The sequence below is a fragment of the Pieris rapae genome, chromosome 13 (assembly GCF_905147795.1).
Source record: "Pieris rapae chromosome 13, ilPieRapa1.1, whole genome shotgun sequence".
Lineage (NCBI taxonomy): Eukaryota > Metazoa > Arthropoda > Insecta > Lepidoptera > Pieridae > Pieris > Pieris rapae.
In genome coordinates, this window is record NC_059521.1 from 3,474,180 (window position 1) to 3,499,497 (window position 25,318).

Genomic DNA, 25,318 nt, shown 5'->3' on the forward strand with positions numbered 1-25,318 from the left:
GTACCGCACGGCGCAACTCACAACCTATACGTACGGTATAGCCTTAAAAATCGATATTCCGCGCTTTAGGCCAGTACTCGTTCACCCTTCAATAGTGCCGTTTTAGTTATCGCTAGAAAATTGTAGTTTAGTAAACAAGGGAACATGTTTTAAATTAAAATTAAAATGGAAGGTAATTCGAAGCGTTATATTAGGAGTGAGTCCGCAAGTTGTGCCCATATGGTCGAGGAAAACACTGCGAATAACAGAAAGAGCGCTGATCCTCATGAGAAGCTGAAGGCTCTGTTGAACTCCCCGGAATCGGAGGATACGGATGACACCCTGCCACCATCTGATGCTCCCAAGTTCGGTACCGTTATTCACAATAGAATTTTCGTCGGTGGATTTTCATTGACCACGACAGATGAGGATTTGTGGAAATTCTTTTCTGGATTCGCGACGGTGACTGCTGCTCGAGTGATCTACGACCGGGCAGGGGTTTCCAAATGCTATGGCTTCGTTACGTTTGCCAGTCCTCGGGTCGCGAGGCTGATTGTCAAACAGGTTAGAGCGTTTTTGTTATCTATATGCTATTTCTTTGTTACCGAGATGTGATATCATTTCAATATTTTCCTTTAACGAAATAATAATAAACATCTCTTATCATTTATGGTAAACTGATAAAATATGAATGACATTATAAGTGATGTTTAAGGATTTAAAAAAAAATTATGAGTTTCAAAGGTAACATAAAAACCAGGTGCGGTAATTATATTTTATTAATAAGTAACATAACGTAACGTTTCCTACCGATTTTTATATGTTATACAATATATAATAGGGCGCAGAGGTTACACGGAGAAACAAAAGGTAATTAAAACATAGTCGAGACTCATCTGGATTTTATCAATCTGTAAGCAGTATTACGTGTTTAATTTTAGTCGGTGTACCGAAAAATAAAATTACGGCTGAAGTGCCTTTCCAATTAATGAACGTTGGCAGTCATGTTTTGTTCAACCGCTCAAATATTAATATTGACTGCCCTATAATAAACGGGAAATATTTTTATTAAAGTATTCCAAATAATAAATTATTAATGGCTTAATTTTATTGTAAGTATAATAGCCATTATTAGGGATGCCAACAGGCTCGAATTTAATGACGTGGAATAAGTGATACCATGTTGATCCTGTATTCCAAAATAAACGTATTTTTTTATTATTTTGATATTATTTTATTTTTTATTATGATAATAATTTATGGCATTTAAAGTATTAAATATATTTAAACAGCAGTACTATTCTTTATTATTACTCTCTTTAGCTTTACAGTGTAGAACACTCCGCGCAACTTACATGTCGTTTATTATCTACGCATTTAGACAATTTTACTTAAATTATAACTCAAAACAATTATACTTAATTATACATTGACCTTTTTTATTATTCATGTTAAGCGTAAATTTGCTACCGTGATGCATTTTCTCCGATATTTTCTAAAGTTTTATCGATGATCGATAATTCAAAGTAGGAGAAAAGGGCTAAAAATATCGCTATCAAGTGGCAAGACTAAGCTTTGAAGTGGCTTTTGAAATGCAAAGACTTTCAAACACTTGTACTGGAAATATGCGATACCTCAGACAAAAGAGAGTGCCCTTTTTGAGTCGAAGAATCTAAGACCTATTGTGCGGCAGCTAGAGGTAAAGAACATTCACGTAAATTATACTTGGAAAGCTTTTTGTAAATCAACCTTTGAACTTGTCTTTGTAGCGAAATTATAAACCTTATCAGCAATTGAATTCAATACACGAAGGAGAAACAAACCACGTATGCTTGTGACAGAACGAAAACATCTCAAGTCTTATCACAAACAAGAGACGCGTTTTACTGTTTTCCTTGCAATATCTCAAAGTAAAGCTTATCTTAAAGTTTTAGTTAATACCAGTCCTTTACTAGCTTAGAAAGTAGGAGCATAATAAAAGTCTTAACGGCCGTGCCTGTCACGCCCCATTCGTGATTGAAATATTATGTCAAACTTTGAAAATTTTCGATGAAAGCACTCTTAATCCCGCCTCACTTTCCCTTGTGGCCAGCTGCCGCAAGATTAAAACTCTAATCGAAAGTAATCTGGTTCTCAATAGTAATTAGAAGTTATAGTAAGAAAGATGTACATGTTTTTATTAATATTATGTTGTTATAATTGTTGTAACTAATCAAAAAATAGTAATCCAAGGAAGTCCTCAGCCACGACCAACTGGGTCTCGATATAATTATCCTATATTACAGAATTGTTCATTCTAAGAAAACAGAACAACAATCACGGCGTCAAGAACAATGTAAGAACCAAAAGGTACTTGAATATAAAGAACTAGGAATAAAGAATACAATTATTATACCGTGCATCTAGTAGTGTCTATCTGGTATCTGATTTTTCGACTGGAAGAAGCCTGATAATATGAGCCTGAAAATATGAGAACTAAGCTATCTAGAGATAATGGATGTAGTTGGAACTATACCTATAAGTACACAAAAATGCACACTATGAATTAATCACTACATAGATATTTTAAAATAAACAAATCCCTTATGTAACGTTGTAATATTTGAGAAAACGCTAAAACGTTCGTAAAGCGTTCCGCGGCGTTGCGCTGGGACAAAACGTGACGATTTGAGCACAACATTCCCACCTCACTGATTGCATATTGTGTGCAGTCATTACTCTAATGGAAGCACATATTTATTACGATCAATTTATAGGCTAGATTAACTAATAAATATGATATAACAGCATCAATCAACATTTATATGTTTAAAAATAATACTGAGAACTTCAGTTTTTGTTATAGACAAGATCTTGATAATTAAAAACTATGTTCGAGGTCCACTAACTTTCCAGTGAGGACATATTTCTGTATCTGTTTTGATGTTAATATTTTCTTGAGGCTAAAGACACGGCTACCCACACTTACCATTCCATTCTTACGTTAGACAATCAAATAGATATATGAAACTAGAAGTGGAACTAAATCTCATCTTATTAATTAAAATCAATGTAATGAAATCTAAATAAATTTAAAAACTTTGGCCCATGTTTACAGTGTACCTTTAATGCTGGCAGCATTTCCCCGCTGTTTTGTAAAACGTTAAGCCAGGAGAGTGCCATATAATAAATAAATCATATTTAAAATAAAAAACAAAATAGGAATTTGTATCGCAGACCGGACATACAATGAGCAATATTAAAGCCTTGATTTGTTTAGCCTATCGCGGAATATGGTTAAAATAAGTATTAAGAATATCCATAGCGCAAGATCAGATGCATCATGAGAATACCCCACATACACACCTTTTCGTACATACCCTCACTTTTATACCATCACACATAAATGAATAAAAATTGAATATTTTTATTGCTTTATGTGTGCTTTCCCTTTTATAAATGTTTGAACCTTTTTGTAAATTTTTTGTATTGCTTGTATATTTTTCATGTTAGCTGTTTATTTATTAAGTTTTTTATTACGAAAAAATACATTAACTTATTTGTTACGAAATATATATATATTAATACATAATTAATAAAGGAGACAAAACAATTGACGTACTATCCCATTGCAAAAGAGTGGAAACGGGCAGATCACACCGATCGCATGAGCAGCTTTAGAACTGTGAGCGTACACTTTCTAATTTTGCGTATTGTAGGGTTCTTCAAATGGAATTTTTTTTCATCAGTAAAGAGGGCATTTCTGTGTTTTTCACCTGGGTATCGTGTAGAAGGCGTTTTGATCGATCCACTCTCTTTAATTCTTAATATTGATTTAGAGCATGTCCTGTATATCGACGAAAAGCACCGAGCTTCAAATCTTGACAGATTCCTAACGATATTCCCGTTAGGAATCTGTCAAGATTTGAAGCTCATTTCTCTCAATAAGATTTATGCTAGCTTTATTATTATTTATATTCCATATTTTATGTGACACAATCAATATAAGAAATGGCGCAAAATCGAAATTAAAAAGTTGAAAAAAAAGTAAAGTTTCGATGTAACATTATTTATGGGCAGACTAACTATAGAAAGTACATATACGTTTTTTATATTTATATATAATATAACAAACAGTTGAGGTTCACAATCGGTAAGTTTGTTCTTTTTTGTATATCAAGTCATAAAGACTGATTAAACATAACGTTTATGAATTTAGAAGAATATCACTAGGCAATTCAAGTCCATTACAACGCGTGGTACCTAAGTTTAGACATTTATGTTTGTTTTTATATTTAGAAATTAATTTAGGGGTTGAGTAGAGTATTCGTTAATTCGTTCATCTCGCCTTCGGTGTGCGTTTCGATTTACTATATTTAAACAAATCACGATAAGGGCCACAATAAAGTACATTAACCCAAATCAACCCTCAACCCCAGCTAATACAACCCCTAAATATCGTGCTGTGACATTACATGACATGCAACTTTTTATTTGTACCAACACGCCATGTTTTGGATATTTGTGCATTGCTTATGCTCGAAAATTCATTTTCGGCAAGGCTTTATTTGTTTTATCATTTTTAGCTATTTGATATGTGTTGTCTACTCAACATTCACAAACCGAATACATACTTCATACCCCATTAGACGTCATATTGACAGCTAAATTTAAGATCGTGGTAATTTTTTCCAAAAGTACAGATACAAAAGTGTGATTGAAGATAAAAAATCGTTGCGTCAAGCGTTTGATAATTCTATATATTGTAAAGTGTCAAATTAATAAAACGTTAACCAATCTTTTTAGGGTAACGAGAACCAAGTTAACTAATTTTCATATCGCTGTCCCAGTTGAACACAAGTGATCACGGAGCCAACGTTATATGGCCTTCATGGAACTACCCGACATGGTTTAGTAGAAACTGCCCAACCGACTCTTTGACTATCAGAGATTTTGGTATAGGCCCTTTCCATCTCATCAAAATGAAACAAGTTTACTAATTATTAAATGATGAAACACTAAACAATTGACATTACTTGTTATAAACATATTTGTATATGTTTATAACAAAATTATAGATGAGTCAGCATATAATATATAAATAGACACGAAAAAGGTAATATCTAATAAAAATCACGGCATCGTCAGCGCAATTTAATGCATCCTCGATTATTCAAAACTCGGAAGCAACTTTATCAACCTTGAAACTTAAATTAATAAGCCTTTTTAAAGCATATTTTTATATTGAAATTTTATACACAGGAAGAACTTGTGTAATGAGTTTTCTGGTAGTTCAAGCTAAAGGTCGCGGGAAAAACTAGCTTTTTGATTTGCTTGACTCGTGTCACCCAGTATAGGATTCTATGAAGGGTTTTTTAGCATATAATTTATTACTGCTTGCGGCCAGAAGAAGCCACTCGTCCTACATTTCTCTTCTTTATTCTTCTTGCTTAATTTATTTTCCTATATTGTACTTATTATTTTTTTATTACCTAACGGTTTACCGCTGTACTATAGGTACGCGGTACGTTACGGAAATGACTGATGGAAAATCTGTAATCTGTATTCAAGGTTTTTAAATCTGTATCTATATCTAAAAGACTAACTATTTTTCGCAGTTTCACTCACATTTATTTAAGACTCTCCACATCATACATTCGCGTATGTAGTTAAATTTGTTATACTGTTCTAAGTTGATATCAAATGATGTCGAGGGCAACTTTATTCAAATTAAATACTTGTGATAAAGAACCTCATTGTTTGGAAAAGGATTTCTAAAATGTTTATGCTTGTCCCGCAGCAGCTGAGAGATAATGCTTTAATGAATAGTTTTAATAAATATTGATAATTTCGAGCTTACGTAAACACAATCTACCCGTTGTTGGTCCAGACTTACGGATTTAGAGCTATTTAGAGCTGGGCAATCAAGTTTAGAAGCGATTGGTGCCATGCCTCCTATGGAGGATGTCCATGGTGGAGAAAAGGCTTTGGCGGTTTCCTTGCATATTTCCAATGCTTGCTATGTACGATCATATAAAAAAATGAGGTACATGGTTTCTTAGGGCAGGTTACATGGACCTGATAAGCGATGTCCTAACGAGATAGGAAGCGCACTAGATCGAATAATTGGCTTAGAAGATAAGGGAAATTGAAAAAGATAAGCCCATCTCCCATCTCCTTTGGTTCAATCTGCAAGGTTATAAGCGTAACAGTTCTGCCGGCGAAGCTCCGGTAGAATTCGAGAAGAAGTTGTAAGAACTACCTGCTCAGCTTTTAGTGGGTATTTCCCACCCAGTCTGTAGATACCAAGGATTCTGGTTCAGGTCGAGCCCCACCTCCCCATGCTACTTTCTGGGAGTATATGTACGAATGCATTTCCACCTCGGACAAAACAAGGCTTAGTTCTATTTATTACACTGATCACGTTTTTATTCTATTGCTGTTTCAATTAACCTTACATCTGTATTAAAGCTATCGTGTCGCAAGTGATATCTTTGTTTGACATAGATAACATAAGATTGCAATCTGTCATTTTTATCAGCGACAGCCGAACTTATTTTGGATAAACAAATGTAAGTGAAGATAATAAAAAGTTACATATTCTGTTTTAAAACCTGACACATTTAACATTTCACTATTTCTATAATAATGTATTGTTATTTTTTGTATCGTAACGATTAATTATTACATTACTAAGACACATTTTTTTTCACGCATTTCGCTACGAGTAAATCCAGCTAATGTTTACGGGACACAACAACTTTCTGTTTATGCTTTTCCAACACTTTTATATAAATGCTAGTTAAGCACATGTTTTTAATACATCATTTCGTTGATTACTACATCATTATTGAGATTCCAATGATAATTTAAAAGAGGCAGCGTTGAGGTTCCCCTAAGAACTTGTATTTGCTGACAGATGCTGTCGATTTTAAGGCCATGCGGCTCCCTCAAGATGTTTTCGTTCAGCGAACGAGAAAGTGTTAATTATGTACATAAAAATCTTAAAAAGAGATTCTGAGCTACAGGCTAAATCCCCTAAGCCAATACTAAACAACTACAACACAAACGCTAAATTATTTAGAAACTTCAGAATATTCAATGATATAAAATAGTATTTATTTCATAAAATAAAATGTTTTCTTAGAAAAAACCAACAAGCTACTGGGCTTACTCGACTGAAAATGCAATTCAAGGTACAATATTAAAAATTCAGCTCGTTTTAAACGAAACAATTAAAAATATTTGAAGAATTGCTTTGAGAAACATTTTACAATATACGTAAGGCATGGTAGGCCTGTTTTGCGAGTTTCAGAACATTATCGACATTGTCCGTAATGTCTTTATTACGTCTTCTTCTTCTTTATGTCCTATAACCCCTAGGTGGGGCAGAGGGCGTCCACAGCGAGGCTCCGTTCGGACTTGCGTCTCGTGTTTCACCTCCCTCAATTTATTACTTACTATATATAAAATGTGAAATTTATGTAATATTAGAATCCACCCGTAGATTTTATGAGACTTCTAAAATATACATAAACCGTAATATATTAAACCTTCCTTGGGAATCTTCCACTATTATTCACACTAAATCCGTTATATTTTGAGTTTATCGCGTTCATACAGACAGAACAGAGGAAACCATTTTATAATATAAGTAAGGGATTATTTGTATCATCCTCCATCATTTTTACATATAGCTGATTCTTTCTTTCATTGACTTGGAAACCTGCAATAATGATTTTTTTAATAGAGTAGGAGGCAAACGGGCAGGAGGCAAACCTGATGTCAGGTGATACCGCCGCCCATGAACACTCTCAATTGCAGACGGCTCGCGATTGCGTTACCGTCCTTTTAAAATTGGTACGTTCTTTTCTTGACCCTAAGTTAAATTGGTCCGGAAATACTACAGTGGGCAGCTGGTTCCAAATAGCGGTGGTGGCGCCACTAGGCGGTAACTGCCTTGAAAAACGTTCACTTGTAAAACGACGAACGAGGTGATACGGGTGGAATTTTGATTTCTGCCTCGCCTGCTCTCCATGGTAATCTCTCCATATTATAGACATTAAGATAATTACCAAATTGTGTTATCATAATTATATTTTTGAGTTGTATAATTTATTCCTCGAGAATTATAAATTTGTAGCGCATCTTGCTAATTTTGTACCCAAGAATTAACTTATCAAAAAACAAAACAAAACTTCAATGTCTAGACCAATCTCAACTAGGAGATACAATCTGTATATTTCTATTGCATGGTTGAATGAGTCATCAGATAAAGAATTTGATTCTCATTCCAAATGGGAGATGAATCTTTCCGCGTTTCCACAGACTCATCAAACGAATCGTACCATTATTTCGTCTTATCATACTTTGTTGATAAACGTAAAACAAGATAGTTAAATGTCCCCTATAAAATAAATTACAGTCTTCAAATTGAAGAGGTTCCAGCCCTACATTCTCACAAGGAATGTGCACTTAAAAATTTCTTTTTCATAACATTGAAGTAGGTTTAGGTTCGCTTCAAGCTCTCTCAAACGTTTAAATTAAGGTTATTTCACTTATGTTAAAATAATGTGTATGTTCTTAATTTGAAATAATTACATTACTTCGTAAGTTTTTTTTTATAGAACAGGCAGGCAAACGGGCAGGAGGCTCACCTGATGACCTCTCCATGCTAGACGGCTCGTGAGTGCGTTGCCGGCCTTTTAAGAATTTGCACGCTCTTTTCTTGAAGGACCCTAAGTCGAATTGGTTCGGAAATACTACAAAAATAAGAATGTCTTGGATTAAATAAAAATAAAAACGCTGCATGAATGTTATGTAAGGTGTATTGTTAATTATTATCCTCGTGGAGCCTATTTTAAATACGCCTGTTTAACCCAGAAGCCGTTTAATATAACAGTACGTTCATGTTCCTACTGAGGTGTGTCGAGGGTTTGCAGTGCGTCAGGTGAGTATGAGAAGACGCGAACTGATGATTTTAATACTAATTAATGGTGTTAATCATTGAAAACACGAAGATTGTAATGTGCTGTTCATGTTCCGAAATAGGAACTTTTAAAATACAAACATAGTAACCAAGAGTGAATTGCTATAAATCAATTCAGTAAAATATGGATGCCTGAAAAAATTTACTATTATTATAAAGGGAAAAGCTTTTTAAATTTGTGAAATGTTTTGGTCGATGCGACCTTATGAATTACTAAAGCATTTATTTAATCATTCTTTAGTTGAATGTTTTGCTTTATAGATAAAGTAATAGATAATGAAACGTATTTTCATATTCAGTAATAAAGTAGATTTCATTGAAATAGTCGCATAAAAATAATATAAAAAATCATTTATATTTAATATAAATTCATAAAAATAGTAATATCAAATACTGTATAAAACAAAACATTAATAATATTCTATGAAATATGTGTTGAAGATAATTTAAATACATCAAATAGTTTAAACCCCGATATATTTTGGTATGTCACAAAACCACAATTTTGCTTCGCTGATCCACTTAGAAACCAATTTGCTTTAATAACATCGATTATGATATTAACTTCCATATTCTCTCTAAGGCTAAGACTATACATCTATTTACTTGTATATATAATAGTTGTATATTTAACTAAATAGTTATAATACAATATTAACTGATAATAATCAATCGTTTTTAAATAAGAAATGATATCACGGAATTGTGGTACTAAGATTCGTGCGACTTAAAGACATTTGGTCAAGATTTAACGTGGCTAACGCCTTGTATAGATATTAAATTATAAAAATCATTACACGATTAGCAGTAAGATAGACTTAATCTAGTACACACAGCTGTCTTAAGTAGAAAAGCATAATATTACTGAAACGTACTAAGCGTATATTGAAATTATAGTACCTATGATTTGACCTACACGTTTTAATCTACACTTAAGCATCGTTTTAAGAGAAAAAAAATATCTCTTTTAAATTGCATATAAAATGCTGACTTTTAATGTTGCATCTTGACATTTCATTGATAAAGTGATACGAGAGTCAAGGCTCATTCAGTGAGCTCCGAGCTCCGCAATACTACTGTAACTTTCAATAGGTTCCTATTTTGAATACAATCATTACATTTCTAAGATATACTTAGTAAAGTAGCCAGTCCCAAAATTTTACCCGTATTCATGACAAGTGCAGTACGGTTCCTGGGTCATCGGGTTGCTTTAAATAAAAGACGATTTTATTTTAACTCTATAATCACTCGCGTACAGCAATAGAATATATGAGACATAATTAAATATTAATTGCAATATGCAAATAAACACATTGAATGCTTAAACAATGGATACAAAGTAATAGCCGGAAACCAAAACTTTTTATGGCGAATTTTGATAAAGTATTATTTTAATTTGATGTATATATTTTTATTAAAATAAATCATTTTTCGGATCCCAGTGGTCGGCATACAGTACATTGGATGGTAGGGGTGGCAACGGATTAAAAGTGAACGGGTCGCTCGCATGGATCCGAGTGGGTGGCACTGCTACAATGACCCCGCTCCACTCGGATCCGAGAAACGAGCGTTTGAGCTAGCGTTTGGCTAAAAATTCAAAATCATTTATTCATGTAGGTAACATGATGTACACTTATGAACGTCAAATAAAATGATATGCTTCTAATTTTACATTTACTGCCAGTTCACAAATCAAGGGCGTAGAACGGAAGAGAAGAACTGGCAATTAACTCTCCGCCACTCTTTTTTTACTCTGGAGCCAGTACAGTACATAACAAACATGGTTTTGCGTAGAAACATATTTACGATAACGCGTAGACTAACGATAGAAAATAAATTAACAAAGTCACTGAGGATATTAACTACAATCCTAACTGAAAGAGTGATTTGCTCAAGTATTAACAAAACCAAAAAAATCAACGTTACCCAGATAAAATAAATCGTCTTAGATATCGAAGCTCAAGATTATATTATTTGTTGCTGACTCATTACTTCGGCTTCTTTGACCTCAATATTAAATTTTGCCTTCGAATTAGGTTCTGTAATAATTCGCTTCAGTTGGTATCCTTTAAGAATTCAATATCGCATTGTACCTATCGTACCTTGGGATAAATCAGAAATATGTGTTATATTTTTCATATGATATCGCTTCGTATATTGCTTTCTTTGATTACTATCGGCGAGGGAAGGGTAGCGCGAACAATGACTCCTGTCTGCCAATAATACGTATGTAAAAGCTAGTCGATCTTGTTCATATCTCAAATTAAACACTCCAATGATGACTTGATTCACTATAATTCACTTCACTGATTGAAGCAAACACTATAACCTACCAACATACCCTATCGTCTTTTAAAACTCTTCTATATAAATATTTCCTAACCGTATCATATCCTGATCAATCGTGACCCGTGAAATTTAATTCTTGTATCTCCTGTTCTTTTTGTAAATGTAATTCACTATTTGCTATTCTTGAATCTGTAAGATTAGCTTTTTAGTTTTAGTTAGTTATTAATATTGTTTTTTTTTATTTTCTCTAGATTAAGGTTCTATAGATTAATATAAATATATTTTGTTTTTTTATATAACTTCTGGTTATGCACTTCTTGCACTCATCATTTTTTTATTGTTTGTTTTCTTTTCTTACTAGGGTTGCCTGGAAGAGATCGCTCGTTAGCAATAAGGCCGCCCGTTGCATCCCTTGTAATTTATATATATTGTGTTATTTGTGTTTCTTTCTAGCAACGAAGTGTGAATAAATAAATAAATAAATATAACTTCAAACTTGAACAAAGGAATTGCCCGTGCGCCGTGCATTGCGGACATCAGCCAGTTCGGGCAGAGCCCTCGCTGGCGGTGTGGATGTTCGCGTCTTGTTGGTGCAGGACGGTACTGATATAGCCCTTGGTGTGGCGGTGCCCGTGCGCATGTGTGCACCTCTTTTAAAATCTATACCCATCTTCGACACGACCATCCCACTTCGGGCAGTTGTTCGAGTCAATTCGGAAAAAATTCGTGAACACCCGAACAAGTCAAATGAGTAACTATAGCACATGCGTACTTGTAGCAAGATCTTAAGAATATGTTTCATATTTAATTAAGTAAATATTAAAAGCTAACATGTATAACCTCAAACATAGTTCCGGCTAAGTCCTCATTTTGATTCTGAAGGTGAAATATCGAATTCACCTAGAATGAAAAACTTATGGACTCAATTTTACTATGTACTTATTAAAGTAAAGTTTATTATTCAATAAATCTGTAATTGGAACATTGAAGAATTTTAAAGCATCTATGTAGGAAGTATTTTTTAAAACGTCTAAAGGATATACCTCGCGTCGAAATATCCAGAAATAAACGTAATACACATAAATTTCCATAATTTCTCGAAGTCCAGTCGAGCGATATATTTTAACAAAACCTCTCAAAGCTCTTTGAGAAATAATCACACGATCTTCGAAACCGACGGCTTTGTGCAAAAATGGAAAATTATTATGAGAAACCCTCGAAACTTTTAAATTGTGGTCGCAATTTCGTGTTTTTTACTGCTCATTATTATACCTTTGATGACGAGATTTTTCATGAAGTTATTTTATCCTTTGCAGATTTGCTAAGTAATTCATTTCTGTACTGTGAATAGTGCGTTTCTTTGTCTTAAAACTTCTTCGTTAGGTACTCAAAAAAGAAAAAAATCATTTAATGTAGGTAACTTAAAAACTTCAGAAAAATGTTTGCTTCGAAATTATACTTACTACCAATTGTCAAATTAAGGGAGTAAAACGCACGAGAAAAACTAACAATAAACTGAGACGTTTTTAATCGCCAAGGTTTTTAATTTACACAGTATTTGTGAGAATCTCAGATCATGTATAAACAGTACATTATTATTATTAAATAATGAAAAAAAAAACAAGAAAACCAAACGTTTCACATCAATCAGGCACGGTGAAATAGGAGGATGCACTTACATTAGTGGGAACATCACGTTATATGAAGGTGAATCAAGGCAGAAACTAATTACATAGAATTGTATATACTGATTTCATATATCTAATTGAAATATGGGGTACGGCATGTAAAAACATAATTTCTAACTTACAAACACTACAAAATAAATTAATAAAATCATTATTTAGATACAACTTTTTAACACCGACTAATAAAATCTACCAAGAAACCAAAATTATGACAATTAAACAACTGTATGTATATAGCACCTGTATCTTGATAAAAAAATTTTTAAATAACTCTATCCATAGTTGCTTGTCGTTTAAAAAAATCAAATACACAACGACACGCAATACTCGTCGAGCGAATTTGCTTATCTTGCCGAAGCCGCGTACAAATTATTTGAAGAAATCTATTAAGTATGAGGGTGTGCAATTATTTAATCAATTACCATCTCAAATTCGCAATACTGGAGTGTTTGACAAATTCAAAAAGGCATTAAAGATGCATGTTAGAATGAACATAGCTGACTAAAATTGTTACGGCTAATGGCGACGTGTATCTCGCTCGTATATAATATGTACATATTAATATTAAGTTTCTCATGTAAATAAAATATTTCTGTTTTGTAATGAGAAATAAAGTTCTTTAAACATTTGATTAAAAAAAATAGAAATATCAATAGCGCTACAACCTCTTCAGATCTTGGCCTCAGATTTCTGAATCTATTTCATGATTATTTTTTAAACCTAATAGGCAAGTAGGTGTTCAGCCTCCAGTGCCACACGTCGTCGACTTTTTGGATCTAATACATGTCGGTTTACTGCCGCTACACTACTCCATACCGATATACTCTTTATAAATAAGCAAAATCTCATACTAACGCGTGGAAGCCTTTTCTCTTTCGACATATTAAATATTCGTTTTTTATAAGACTTTATCCTGCAATCAGTCAGCTAGACTATGAGCCGATGTTACACATTAAATATTAGTTAATAATAAAATATCAAAGGTCACAGTGATATAAAAGATTCTGTAGGTAGTCTCAGAATTCGCTCAGTCTTCAGTTTTAAATTGTAATAGTAAGTATTTATCTCTGTTATAGTTTGGGAATTATTTCCAGGTTAAAATTTGCGTTATTCAGAGATGTGAACTATTTTTATTCCCAAAGCCAGACGTCGCACTAATTAATGTTCGTAAATCACTCGTTGCGACTACAATGGAAATGTTAAAGGTCTACTACAGAGCAGCCGTCATTTTGAGAGAGATTTTAAAAATTGAACTCATCATTGTATTACTTTGCGGCTTTTGAAAAATCTATTTTAAACTCATACTATAATTAAGAGTCAGTGAAGCTCCAATACAAAATCAGTTAAAAATTAAATGTGATCTTTCAGTGGGCTACTTTAAATGCCTTATGATAGTAATTCTAATAATCTATTCTCTATAAAAATATGTAAAAGAAAAATATAATATCAGTTATTCTGCTTACCGCACAATAAATTATTTGAGATTTCATAACAATATTCTTTTCTCTTGCTATTCTGTATTTTTTTCAGCGTGAAATAAGTTGTGTATCACAATAGTGTCACTTTCTTACAATAAGCATCTTATTTCACACCTATTATTTTCTTTTAAAACAAAAGTCTCTGGAAATCATTTGTTTAAATTTAATTTATGGTTTGGGGTCTACTAGCTATGCCTTGCAGTCAATTACGAATTAATGCCGGTGATTCGGTTTAAGAATTATGTATTTGTCCCTTGATAAATGGACTTCACAACTGTCGATAATGGAACACAGCAAGCATTTTTAATACGAGTTCTTGAGGTTAGCGCGTTCAGCCAAATAATTCTGTCTGTGTAATGATTTTAAGTATTTTAATTAAAGATCATATATTAATTAGTGTGGAAAACTGCATACAGGTATATTATATCAAAACTCTGATAATATATAAATATGAATAAGAAAAGTATATTTTTGTAGGGGCGAATAAATCCAAAATTATTTTTCAAAGACAAGTCCCAGACCCAGAAAAAAATACTTTAAAGTTAAAATATTTTTTCTGGGTATATCGTAACCAATATATAATATGAAAATATTTTTTTTAAGTCTAAAAAAGGAATTGAAATGTAGCTTCTTTTCCGTTAAAATAAATCACTTAACGAAACATAAATTTACACTGAATAATTTTCGTAAATTGTTAAATTTTCGCCGTTTTTTTCAATATCGAAATTACGTAAACTAAAGTGCGAATCAAATAAATTATCAAACTTCTTTGCTTTTCTTTCTTTCAATAAATATAAAGCTTCGATGGATGAGAGTTAAAAAGTTGGGTGATTGTCAGCAAAGTGTGTCAGTGAGGCAGCCAAGTCTCATTGACTTCGGACGAGAAAGACTCTTCAAGTTTTGGCAAATTTGTTCGAATTGAAGAACCTTTAAGGTGAAAATTTCATAAAATCAAAACACTTTTCTGTATTTCATAAACGTATAATAGCAGTTTGTATGTTACCAAGAGTTACTTCTTAAGTACTAGAGTTTAAACCTTGTTCCGGGATTTCCAATAAAAGTATAGTATCTATAAAAATGTAATTTACATCGTTTTTGTTAAGTAGATGTAAAATAAGAAATAATTGCCATTAAATGAAATATGTTTAATTAATGTAAATTTTATGTTACATAACTTTTTTTGAGTGCTTTTCAACCATTATGGTTGAGAAACTGTTACAACAAGCTGACAGATATTTTTGAAATTATGATTAATAGAAATTCCAACCTTATTTATTTATTTATACTCCCTTATCATTATGTAAATAATTTAATAAAATCGAGTTTATATTCGTTAAATTAATATTATTTAAACTAAACAGTTTAAACTTCGTTATAAATATGAAACATTACTCTCGTAAACCAAGATATAAAATAATTTCCTTTGTAAATTGTAAATCTTATTAAACTTTCATACAATTCAACGTTTCGTTGGCGGAAATTTAAAACATTCCCGTCAAAATGGCGCAGGCTAAAATCTTGTTATATAGACACATTGTGACCCTCGAGACGAGAGCTCGCTTTTTGCACTTGAATTTTTATTCGTTTAACTGTAGTAGCATTGTTTTATATTCCACTGTTTAAGGCCTTCATTACACTTTAATTAACGCATAATATTGTGTTATTAGTGAATGCTCTATAATAAACGTCTACTGGAGACGATCAATATCGTTTATCGATTTTAATAGCCTTAGCTAGTCTACACTAATATTATAAAGAGGAAAACTTTGTTTGTTTGTAATGAATAGGCTCATAAACTACTGGATCGAAATCAACCAAAAAATAAAAAAGGGCATAGCAAAATGTTCCATGTTGGCATGTACTAAAAAGGTAGGCTAGGCATTAAGGAGAAACGAAGTTCGCGGAAGCAGCTTTAAATAAAAAACCCAGATTGTCTACAAATTAATTAACTAAATAAAAAAGTTATCTTATTACACCACCAAAATAACGTATAATATATATAAAAATATGCATATATAAGACCAAAAAGTAAAAAAAAAAACAAATTATGATTACCACCAATTTAACGATTAGATAATCTTAATAACGGATTACCTAAAATTTTGAATTGAAAAGTCTATTGTCGTATTAATAACATAAATCAGAGGTTTAATAAAGCTTTGAAATGGCACACAAAGATAAATAGAATCAATATATACCCCAGCAACCTCCCTGAGCTCTTCCGTTGAGAGCACATCCAATTATACCGTTGTATTGTGCTGCCACTGATTTACTCTTTACATTTCATATTTGCGACTTTACCGAGATTTCAGCGAGGATAGATAACCATTGTTATTTTACATGTATATCTACTTACAATATTACAAGATTTTGTTATCTTATCATTAAAAATGTCATTAACAATATTTACTAACATAATTTTAATTTATTATGATACCTTACATCCGAAATATATTTATTTATTTATTAATTAAGTATTTCATATTTTCATTTTTAAGTCAAATCGAAGCGGGGTTGTGTAACTTGTAACAAATTTTATTTTTAATATCCAAAATAGTCTAAATTATATTTATTATATTATAGTTATAGTTAGGGAAAGTTTATTATTTCCTTTTACTTATAATTTATATAATATATGAAATGTGTACGTCGGTAAAAGCAAATGCAATAGGTCTCTGCTTTGTACTTATAGAATGCGTGACTAAATGTTTAGACCTCTGCGTCTCTCCGACAATCAAACAAATCGCCATTAATCGTCGGTACTAAAGATATTCCAAATTATATACCCTGCGCAAAATTACCCCACGGGAGCGGCAAACAAAATTAAATAATAGTATTGTCTTTTATTACATTACTTTTACACATTTAAAGAAAAACAATTTTAACGGATTGAAGTTATCTATTATTGTTAACTTATAATTATTTAAACATAATTTTAAACTTTACCGACGTTTCGCGTGCTTTACAGCGTGCGTGGTCAGGGTGACTCAACTCTTACAAATAATACATAACTTCAATCCGTTAAAAAAGTGATTTTCTTTAGAAATTAAATAATTTAATTTACTTTACAACTTGTTTCAGAGCGGTGGTGTCATGTTCTCTCCCCTTGGACGGCTAAGAGTAGCTCAGGCTGTAAGGAAACAGGTAAACATCTTATTCATTTTGATAATTTGAATATCACTTTATTGTTAATAAAACAAATTATACAGTTTTACAGCCAAATGGTTATTTTCTACTTAAGAGAATATTGAAACCTTTAAAAAATATTTGTTATACCTGTATTGAAATCTCTGATGTGTAATTACACCATCATTGAAAATACTGTTTCGACTGAGTTTTACTTAGTATAAATGTTAGTAAAGTCGTATAAAGTGATTGTAAAATGTGTATACATTATCAATTATGCTATGGCTTGTCCAATTTTGTCAAAGTATAATCTATAATTTCTTCGCCACAACTGTCTCGCCTTAAATATTGGCCAAATACGGACGTCAAAGCCAAAATCCCAAAGAACTAAAATAGCTCACCCGATGTGCTTAATCGAACCTGCTCCAATATTTGTGTTCCATCAATCCCGACATTTTGGATAGTTTCCAACACGAGACAAAACTATTTACATATGCCTTACAGTGGCATCTCGTTTTTAGTTAAAATTGCATTGAAGATGTCCAAGAATTGTTTAGAACACGGTAGAACTTTCCTAGGTTATACTCAGATTGAGCTAATAATAGCTAAATTTTATTAATCAATCAAAGATTCAATAATATGAGAAGGCAAGTAATGTCTATAGAATATTGATTCGTAGGCTAAAAAGTACGATAGAACATAAGGCAATCTCAGAATCTCTTAGTTTTTTCTTTCACAAATTTTATTCACACAAATATTGCGACTTTTAAGAGAAATTAAAACTTTCCAAAACGTTAGTCAAAATAACTTTATTCATATAGGTAAACAAGTACATTTATGAATGTCAAGGGGGTAGAGCGGGCAAGAAGATCTGGCAAGAAATTCCGCCACTCTTTTTTTCGCTATGTTGAGTCATACAAATTGTATGAACTGGAGCAAATCAATCCCAAGGATTAGGATCATTTAAGTATTCGTCAAATTTATAAAAAAAATATTAATTTAACTTTAACGAGAGCTTTGAATTTATTTAGTGTATATTTTTAAATTTCACTTGGGAGTTTATTGAAAAATGGAATACAATTTCCATTTCCAAGGAGTGGTTTATCTTCTGGGCCCTGGTTGTTCGTACGCTTAAATTGGTTCTGATTAGAGAAATATATTGGTCACTAGTTTATATTTTTTGTACATACAACAACGCTTCAAGAATATATTGACTATCTAGTGACATAATACTTAATTCCTGAATTATTAGTTACTTCTTTCTTAGTGTTACAAAATTTTCTCTCTCGCACTGCGCGGCGTAGGTAACTCATAATTCAGTAGCGAGTTGGATCTCGCGCGAATAATTTTTTTCATAGTTTCAAACTCAAACACTGAATCATTTACAATGTTTTTCAGCTAACTCAACTGCCAGTGATCAGCTCCGAGGCAACTCCGCTGCAGGCACCACTGCACTGCTACCAGTTGATCTGCCCACCCTTGGCGACGTTGCCTGCGTGTGGTCCTTGTGAGATTCCCCCACCATATGCAGTATATCCTCTGCCCTATGAAAGTAAGCATAATGTTTCATAATGTTTATTATATTTAGATTATTATTTAAAGTAGGCAATATGTTAACATATACTACTAGAAATCAGTAAATGTGGATGTTATTAATGTGCTATTCTTAACCTACATTGTTATAATAATTATTAAAAAGCATGGTCCTTACGGCAGTGTACTATTATTGCTAGGAGCATTTCGCTGTATTGCGATACTTATTCGTTGTGTGAGGAAAACACCAACTCTGTGATTACCGGTACTATGTACCATACGCCAATTTAAACCTTAAATTAGCAGCTGTGCACTGGAATCCCACGGCCCAAGAGTCGTTACTACAAAGGAAACAAAATTTCATCAATAGTCAACTGTATATGATAATTTGAGGTACCATCTGCCCACTGAAGTATTTCCAAATCAATTCGACTTAGGGTCAAAAAAAGAGCATACCAACTATTAAAAGGCCGGCAACGCAGTCGCCAGCACTCTGGCATTGAGTGTCCATGGGCGGCGGTATCACTTACATCAGATGAGCCTCCTGCCCGTTTGCCCTCTGTTCTATATTTTTTTATCTAAAATTAAATGAGCTCTATTTAATCAATATAACGTTTGTATTTATATTAGGGCACAAATTTACAGCGGCACCAGCCATCTATGGTCCACCAGCTCAATTCGCGTTACTCCCGGCGCCTGCACAGTACAGCGCGTGTTGCGAACCAGCATGCTGTGCGCCACTCGACAAACAACCTCGCATACCGCCGCCACCACTTCACCCGGCCTTCATTTATTAACTTGCCTCGATTCATGATTAGTATTAAGTTCTTTTAACAATTAAAATCCCGTGTCTCTAAAGCTTTTACGACTAAATTATTCTGCAGATTCTGTACAACAATCGCATGAGGTGGAGATATTTTAGGTTTATATGATATAATTTTAGTAATCTTAAAATTGTGTATTCTGCATATACTGTATTACTAAATCCATCTAGAATCCTTGATGTTATTCATGTATCTTTTACAGTCATTCCTTCGAGTCTTCCAAATTTTATATGCTCAAATTTGTTCGCTACATTATAGTTTTAATTTGAGGTGTGAAAATTTATTTGGTTAAAAAATTGGATTTCATAATATTGATCTACTAATAGAAACTTCTCTGCTATAAAAGCACACCTTGGATACATGGAGTGTGTCATGTTCAAAAGATTATAAGCTCGTTAATTTTCTAAACGTTGGCCGGAAATTCAAATAAGCACCAATATTTGATAGTGTGCACTGATAAATAATATTTACCGTTAACTGTGACGTAGTTTTGTATTTTCTTTTAATTTGGTAAGGTTAAGATACTAGGAATGGGATGTGATTCACGAAGTGTTCAAGAAATAGAATTACTATGGAGTGTGTTTTTGACAATTTTGTCTTTATTGGAGTGTAATGAAATGTGTATCACATTTCAAAATTGTTGTTAAGGTATGTACAAATTGCTTCAACCGCACAACCGAAATTGAACTAAAACTATGATTGGATTGACATCAAAATTGCAAACGTGTTTCAATTAATTAATTATCAATTCATACAATCCAATTGCAATTTGTTTTCCAATTGAGTCAGATAAATATTATTCTGTAGTATTCGTAATTTAAAATGTTTATGTTATGTTCATGATTAAACTGTAACATAATATATATTTATTCGTTGCTATATAAAACTATATATATAATTTGAAGAGACATATACTAATAAATGTACCAATCTAAAAATGAAGATTTGCAATTAAAGCACAAATAATAGCAGTTCTAGAATTTTTCCTAAAATTGTTGATAGCTTGTTATCCTTTTAAAGGAATTTTAGTTAATCCATAGAAAATCATTTATTTGTTGTCCTAAGATAGTACAGAGAACCTATTTTTAATAATTCAGTTTTAATAAAATGATTATCTGGGGTCCAAAGTGTGATAACATCAAATGAATTCAGATTAAATTCACACACGATTACCACAAATAGATTTCTTGAAAATATTTTCGCGTTTCATATTTAGATAACTATGTTTTTTCAAAGGCGTACTAACTCCCTTAACATTAAACACTTGTCGAAGAAATCTGTCGTTAATATACATAAAACAAATATTAAATTATTGCTTTATCTAAAATTAATTACCTCAAAAGAATAAAAATAAAATACGTAAATTGTCAAATTGGATTCCTAATAACAACGATTCTAATTTCTCTCAATCATCGAAGTAAGAGTATTCTATGAATATTATTTTACGCTAGTATTGTTTGTAAAAGGGCACCAAGTATTTATCTTATCATCCAATATTATTATATATATACGTATATATCAGTATTTTTAGTTAAAAAATGTTTACTTGAGTGGATGCTAAGCTTCAATAAGTGTAGTCTAACTAAAACGCTGTCAATTTACTATTTTGGACTTGTACTACTATAATATTTAGCATTTAAGTATACTAGCACTAATTACTTTATTTCAAAGAAGTGCACTGGTTTATTTTGACTAATTATTTAAGTGTTCTCGCCATGTACGATTTTATTTATATCTTCAGCGTTAGATACTTTAAAATATACTCTATCGCTTGGAATTTGCTTTAAATATATGCCAATGTGTTTGTCAGCCATTGTTCCCTGTTCAATAGCGTTGGTAGTTCTCCTTCTGACGGCATATATTTAAAGCATTAATCTATTTAAACTATGTGGCCTAGATATTTACTGCCTGACATATCGGATAAACTAGAAAGTACTACGCTATAGTATTTTATTCGTTGTCTGTATATAATCTTTCGCTAGATGTCTATATTTATATATTCGACGAAGTAATTTAGACAATATTAATGTAACCGAATCTAGATATCTTAATGTAAGTCACTTCATTACTATTATATTAAGCGCTTAGATTAATGTGATGTCTATTGTGGTTGTCAAATTTAAACTTTTTAAACTATTTCTACAATAGAGCCTCTTGTTGTCGGTGTGAATTTAAATATATTTCGTAAATGTCTATTACCGTGTTGCTTGATGTCGTATTTCAACCTTTACAGATATCCTATCATAACTTTTTGACTCTTACAATTGTACAATTATTCAGCTTTATCATACTTTGTTGCATTCACTTTAAGATTGTTAACGTTGTTATAATATAGATCTCATAGGTACGTCATCAAATTTGAATTAAAATCGCCGTCCTGTGACGAACATCTATTTGGTCTGAGGCCCTTCGAGTCTTAAATGTGACGTTTTTGGTGAGGATTTATGATACCTTAATAAATAATTAAACTTAATATAGTTCTTACTCAAAGAACCGGCAGCAATAAATGTTCACCAAAAACTGTTTTGTCTTAAGGCCCTGTTGTAGGTACTTTACACCGATTCCAATACATGGAATCGTAAATCCGTCGATATTGAAGCGTAGATAATACAGGGACAAAGACAATACAATGACAATGTGGTTGAAGTTGTGTTGAAGAGTACGGGAAGGAGATTGTTCGTTACATGTTCAATTGTTTTGTTACTTTAGTCAACACATTTCTTATTTATTGAAGTAACATTTATCGGTATTTTTATAATTGCTGCATGAGATAGAAGTTATCAAAGATGTGTGTGAATGTATTTGTGAAATTGTTTCTAACCTGCAACACAACGTTGTCCAATATCTCCTTACATTCAATCACTTTTGCTACTTGTGTTCTCTGAATAAGGGATTTATCATACAGTTGGTTTTATACTGTCTTTGAAACAGTCTCACTAAAATGGGCAGCTAATGTCCTCAACAATTTCAAGCTAGTATGTGATAATTTCCCTGCAGGATTATCACGAGTAGCAAATGGTTTGTTCACATGGAATGTAAATGAGGTTATATTTAGAAAGCTTTATATTTGTTAAAGTTTGTCCCCTACATCAGTAAGAGTTTTTATATACCTTTACAAATTTGTAGTCAGATGTTTGGTTATGATGGTTTTACCCTGTTAGACGCTATATCGCTAATTACTTTTCCGTGGGGCGTGAACCGTTATAGTAAGTTATATATTTCCAGTTTACTACGAAATTGTAATGGATAAATACTTACTATAGGGGTAGTCCTATCGATCTGTTCGTAGTGACATGTCATAGCTGTATTGTAACTGTTGACTACTTGTAAGAAGTCTATTTTAAATGCTACGCGTCGGTAACTGATATACGACCATTTAGTCTGATGTTTTAAAATGATAATAAAATCAACTAAAATTTATGTGTGAATCTATTTATCTGTATTTGTAGATCTATATACGTAATATTCATAAAAATCTAAATGTTAGATGCTGGTGAAAGTATTCCACAAAATATTCTAAGATTATATTATTAGATTTAATTAGAGCTATGAGAATTAAATATTAGCAATGCATACAGTGATCATAATCTGTCATTACGCACATAATAATTATTATACGAATTATGATAAGAGAAATATTTTCTAAAACATCATCATCGAATGTATGTAGGATTGTTGATAGTTATATATATGTCTAGCTATTATATGTGATATTGTTATTGGATTAATAGATATTTAAAAGGCTAATATTAATTCTATATTCTCCTTGTTGACTTTTGTGTATTAGAATTTAAGACATTCTATCATAAGAGGTCAAGACAAGTGGGAATGATACCGGTGGGTGAATTATTCGTTTTTTCAAACTGGCTTTTCTCTTCATACATTTACAAATTGATTAAAAAACATAATTAACATCTGGGCACCATACGTCATGACTTACGGTAAAAAATTATTTGTTCAAATTTAAATAAATTTTGAGTGCATGAATAAATTTAAATATATAATTTAATGAGAAGTTGCATAATTTTGAAAGATCGAATATATATTTATTGTGTGTATAGGCCGTATGAAATTGAATAAGCATCAAAAGACATTTATAGAATTATTGTAGATACATGGATTTGCTCAAAACTTTTGTTGTACCCTCCTAATACTTTTTACCGACATAATATTATTTATACGTAGTCCAGTACTTATTATACATATGCCAAAGTCAAGATAAAGATGTATTATTTGTATTTTTTATTCTTAATATATGACAATCACTGCAACGTACTGCTAATAAGAAACAAAAAACGAACGCAATCATAGAATCGAGTCACTTGCAGTGCTTGTGTCAGGAATGCCCTTGATCAATCACAAGTCAAACGAAACACGCTATATTTTATGTGTTTAGTTTATAATCTCACCTGCCTGGTCTGTGAAAAATAAGCTATCTTAGCTTACTTTTCTAGGGCCGTGCGTAAAACTAGTATGTATTTTCGTAATGTTTTTGTGTGTAACTTAATAATACATTAAGCATTGGCTTTTTAACATCAAATTATGTCGGTAAATATCCTTCAATCCTTCGTGGACATGCCAGGTGAAAATAACTTAATCTGTCTACCCCTAGATACCTAAAATGATACCATATAAATTATTTTGACAAAATCATGTTCACGTTCTTTCCACGTATCGCAATAAACAAAGAAGTTCATATCAGAATCGCATCGATATACTATAATATAGGTATAAGTACAATAAATGAAGCAATAACAAATAATGTACTAGATAAGTCACGTATAATATAATAATTATAATTTAATGACTTTTTATTTAATACCTAACCAACCTTTAACAAATATCCTGATGTATATTTCAATCCTATCCTATTTTATCCAACTTGAAAAAAAAGTTATGAAATTCTTGAATACACAAAAGGCACCATGGCAAAAATTCAAGTAAAAAGTTTCATTGGGGTGAGACGATAATTAATAAAATTGTTTAGTTACCATGGCACTACCTTTTTCTCCCTCAGCCTACGATTTATTTTTCTATTTCGTGATCCTTTGCATTTCTATGGCAAGTTTTTCTCACCATGTTTTCTTTGAATTAATGTTAAATCCGCATAAATGTATAAGACACATAAAATTAAAAAAAATAAATCAGTAGCGCTCAAAACTATTTGAATCTGGGCCTAATACTTCTGTATCTATTTCATGAGCATATGAATCTAATAGACAAGGAGGTGATCAGCCTCCTCCCTGACACTCGTAAATTTTTGAGTATAGGCAAGTTTTCCTCACGATACTTTCCTACACCGTTCGAGCGAATGTTAAACAGAGAAAGTTTATTGGTGCACAGCCGGGACTCGAATCTACTACCTCAGAGATGAGAAAACACGCTGAAGTCACTAGGACAACACTAATATTTCTAAGTTACTGAAATAAAATC

At 32.1% G+C, this 25,318-nt stretch overlaps 1 protein-coding gene across 2 annotated transcripts; it reads left to right on the plus strand.

The window, feature by feature from the left end:
* Positions 1 to 27: 27 nt before the first annotated feature.
* Positions 28 to 24,102, plus strand: LOC110991791 (protein boule-like). Of its 2 annotated transcripts, none has more exons than XM_022257285.2 (4): positions 28 to 543; positions 17,484 to 17,546; positions 18,927 to 19,080; positions 19,692 to 24,102. In XM_022257285.2, exons 1-4 carry the CDS (start codon positions 166 to 168, stop codon positions 19,856 to 19,858), a joined length of 762 nt encoding a protein of 253 aa, XP_022112977.1. In that variant the 5' UTR covers positions 28 to 165; the 3' UTR covers positions 19,859 to 24,102. The 2 variants fall into 2 exon arrangements, with proteins under 2 accessions (XP_022112977.1, XP_022112978.1); XM_022257286.2 differs by having other exon boundaries at positions 19,707 to 24,102.
* Positions 24,103 to 25,318: the final 1,216 nt, after the last annotated feature.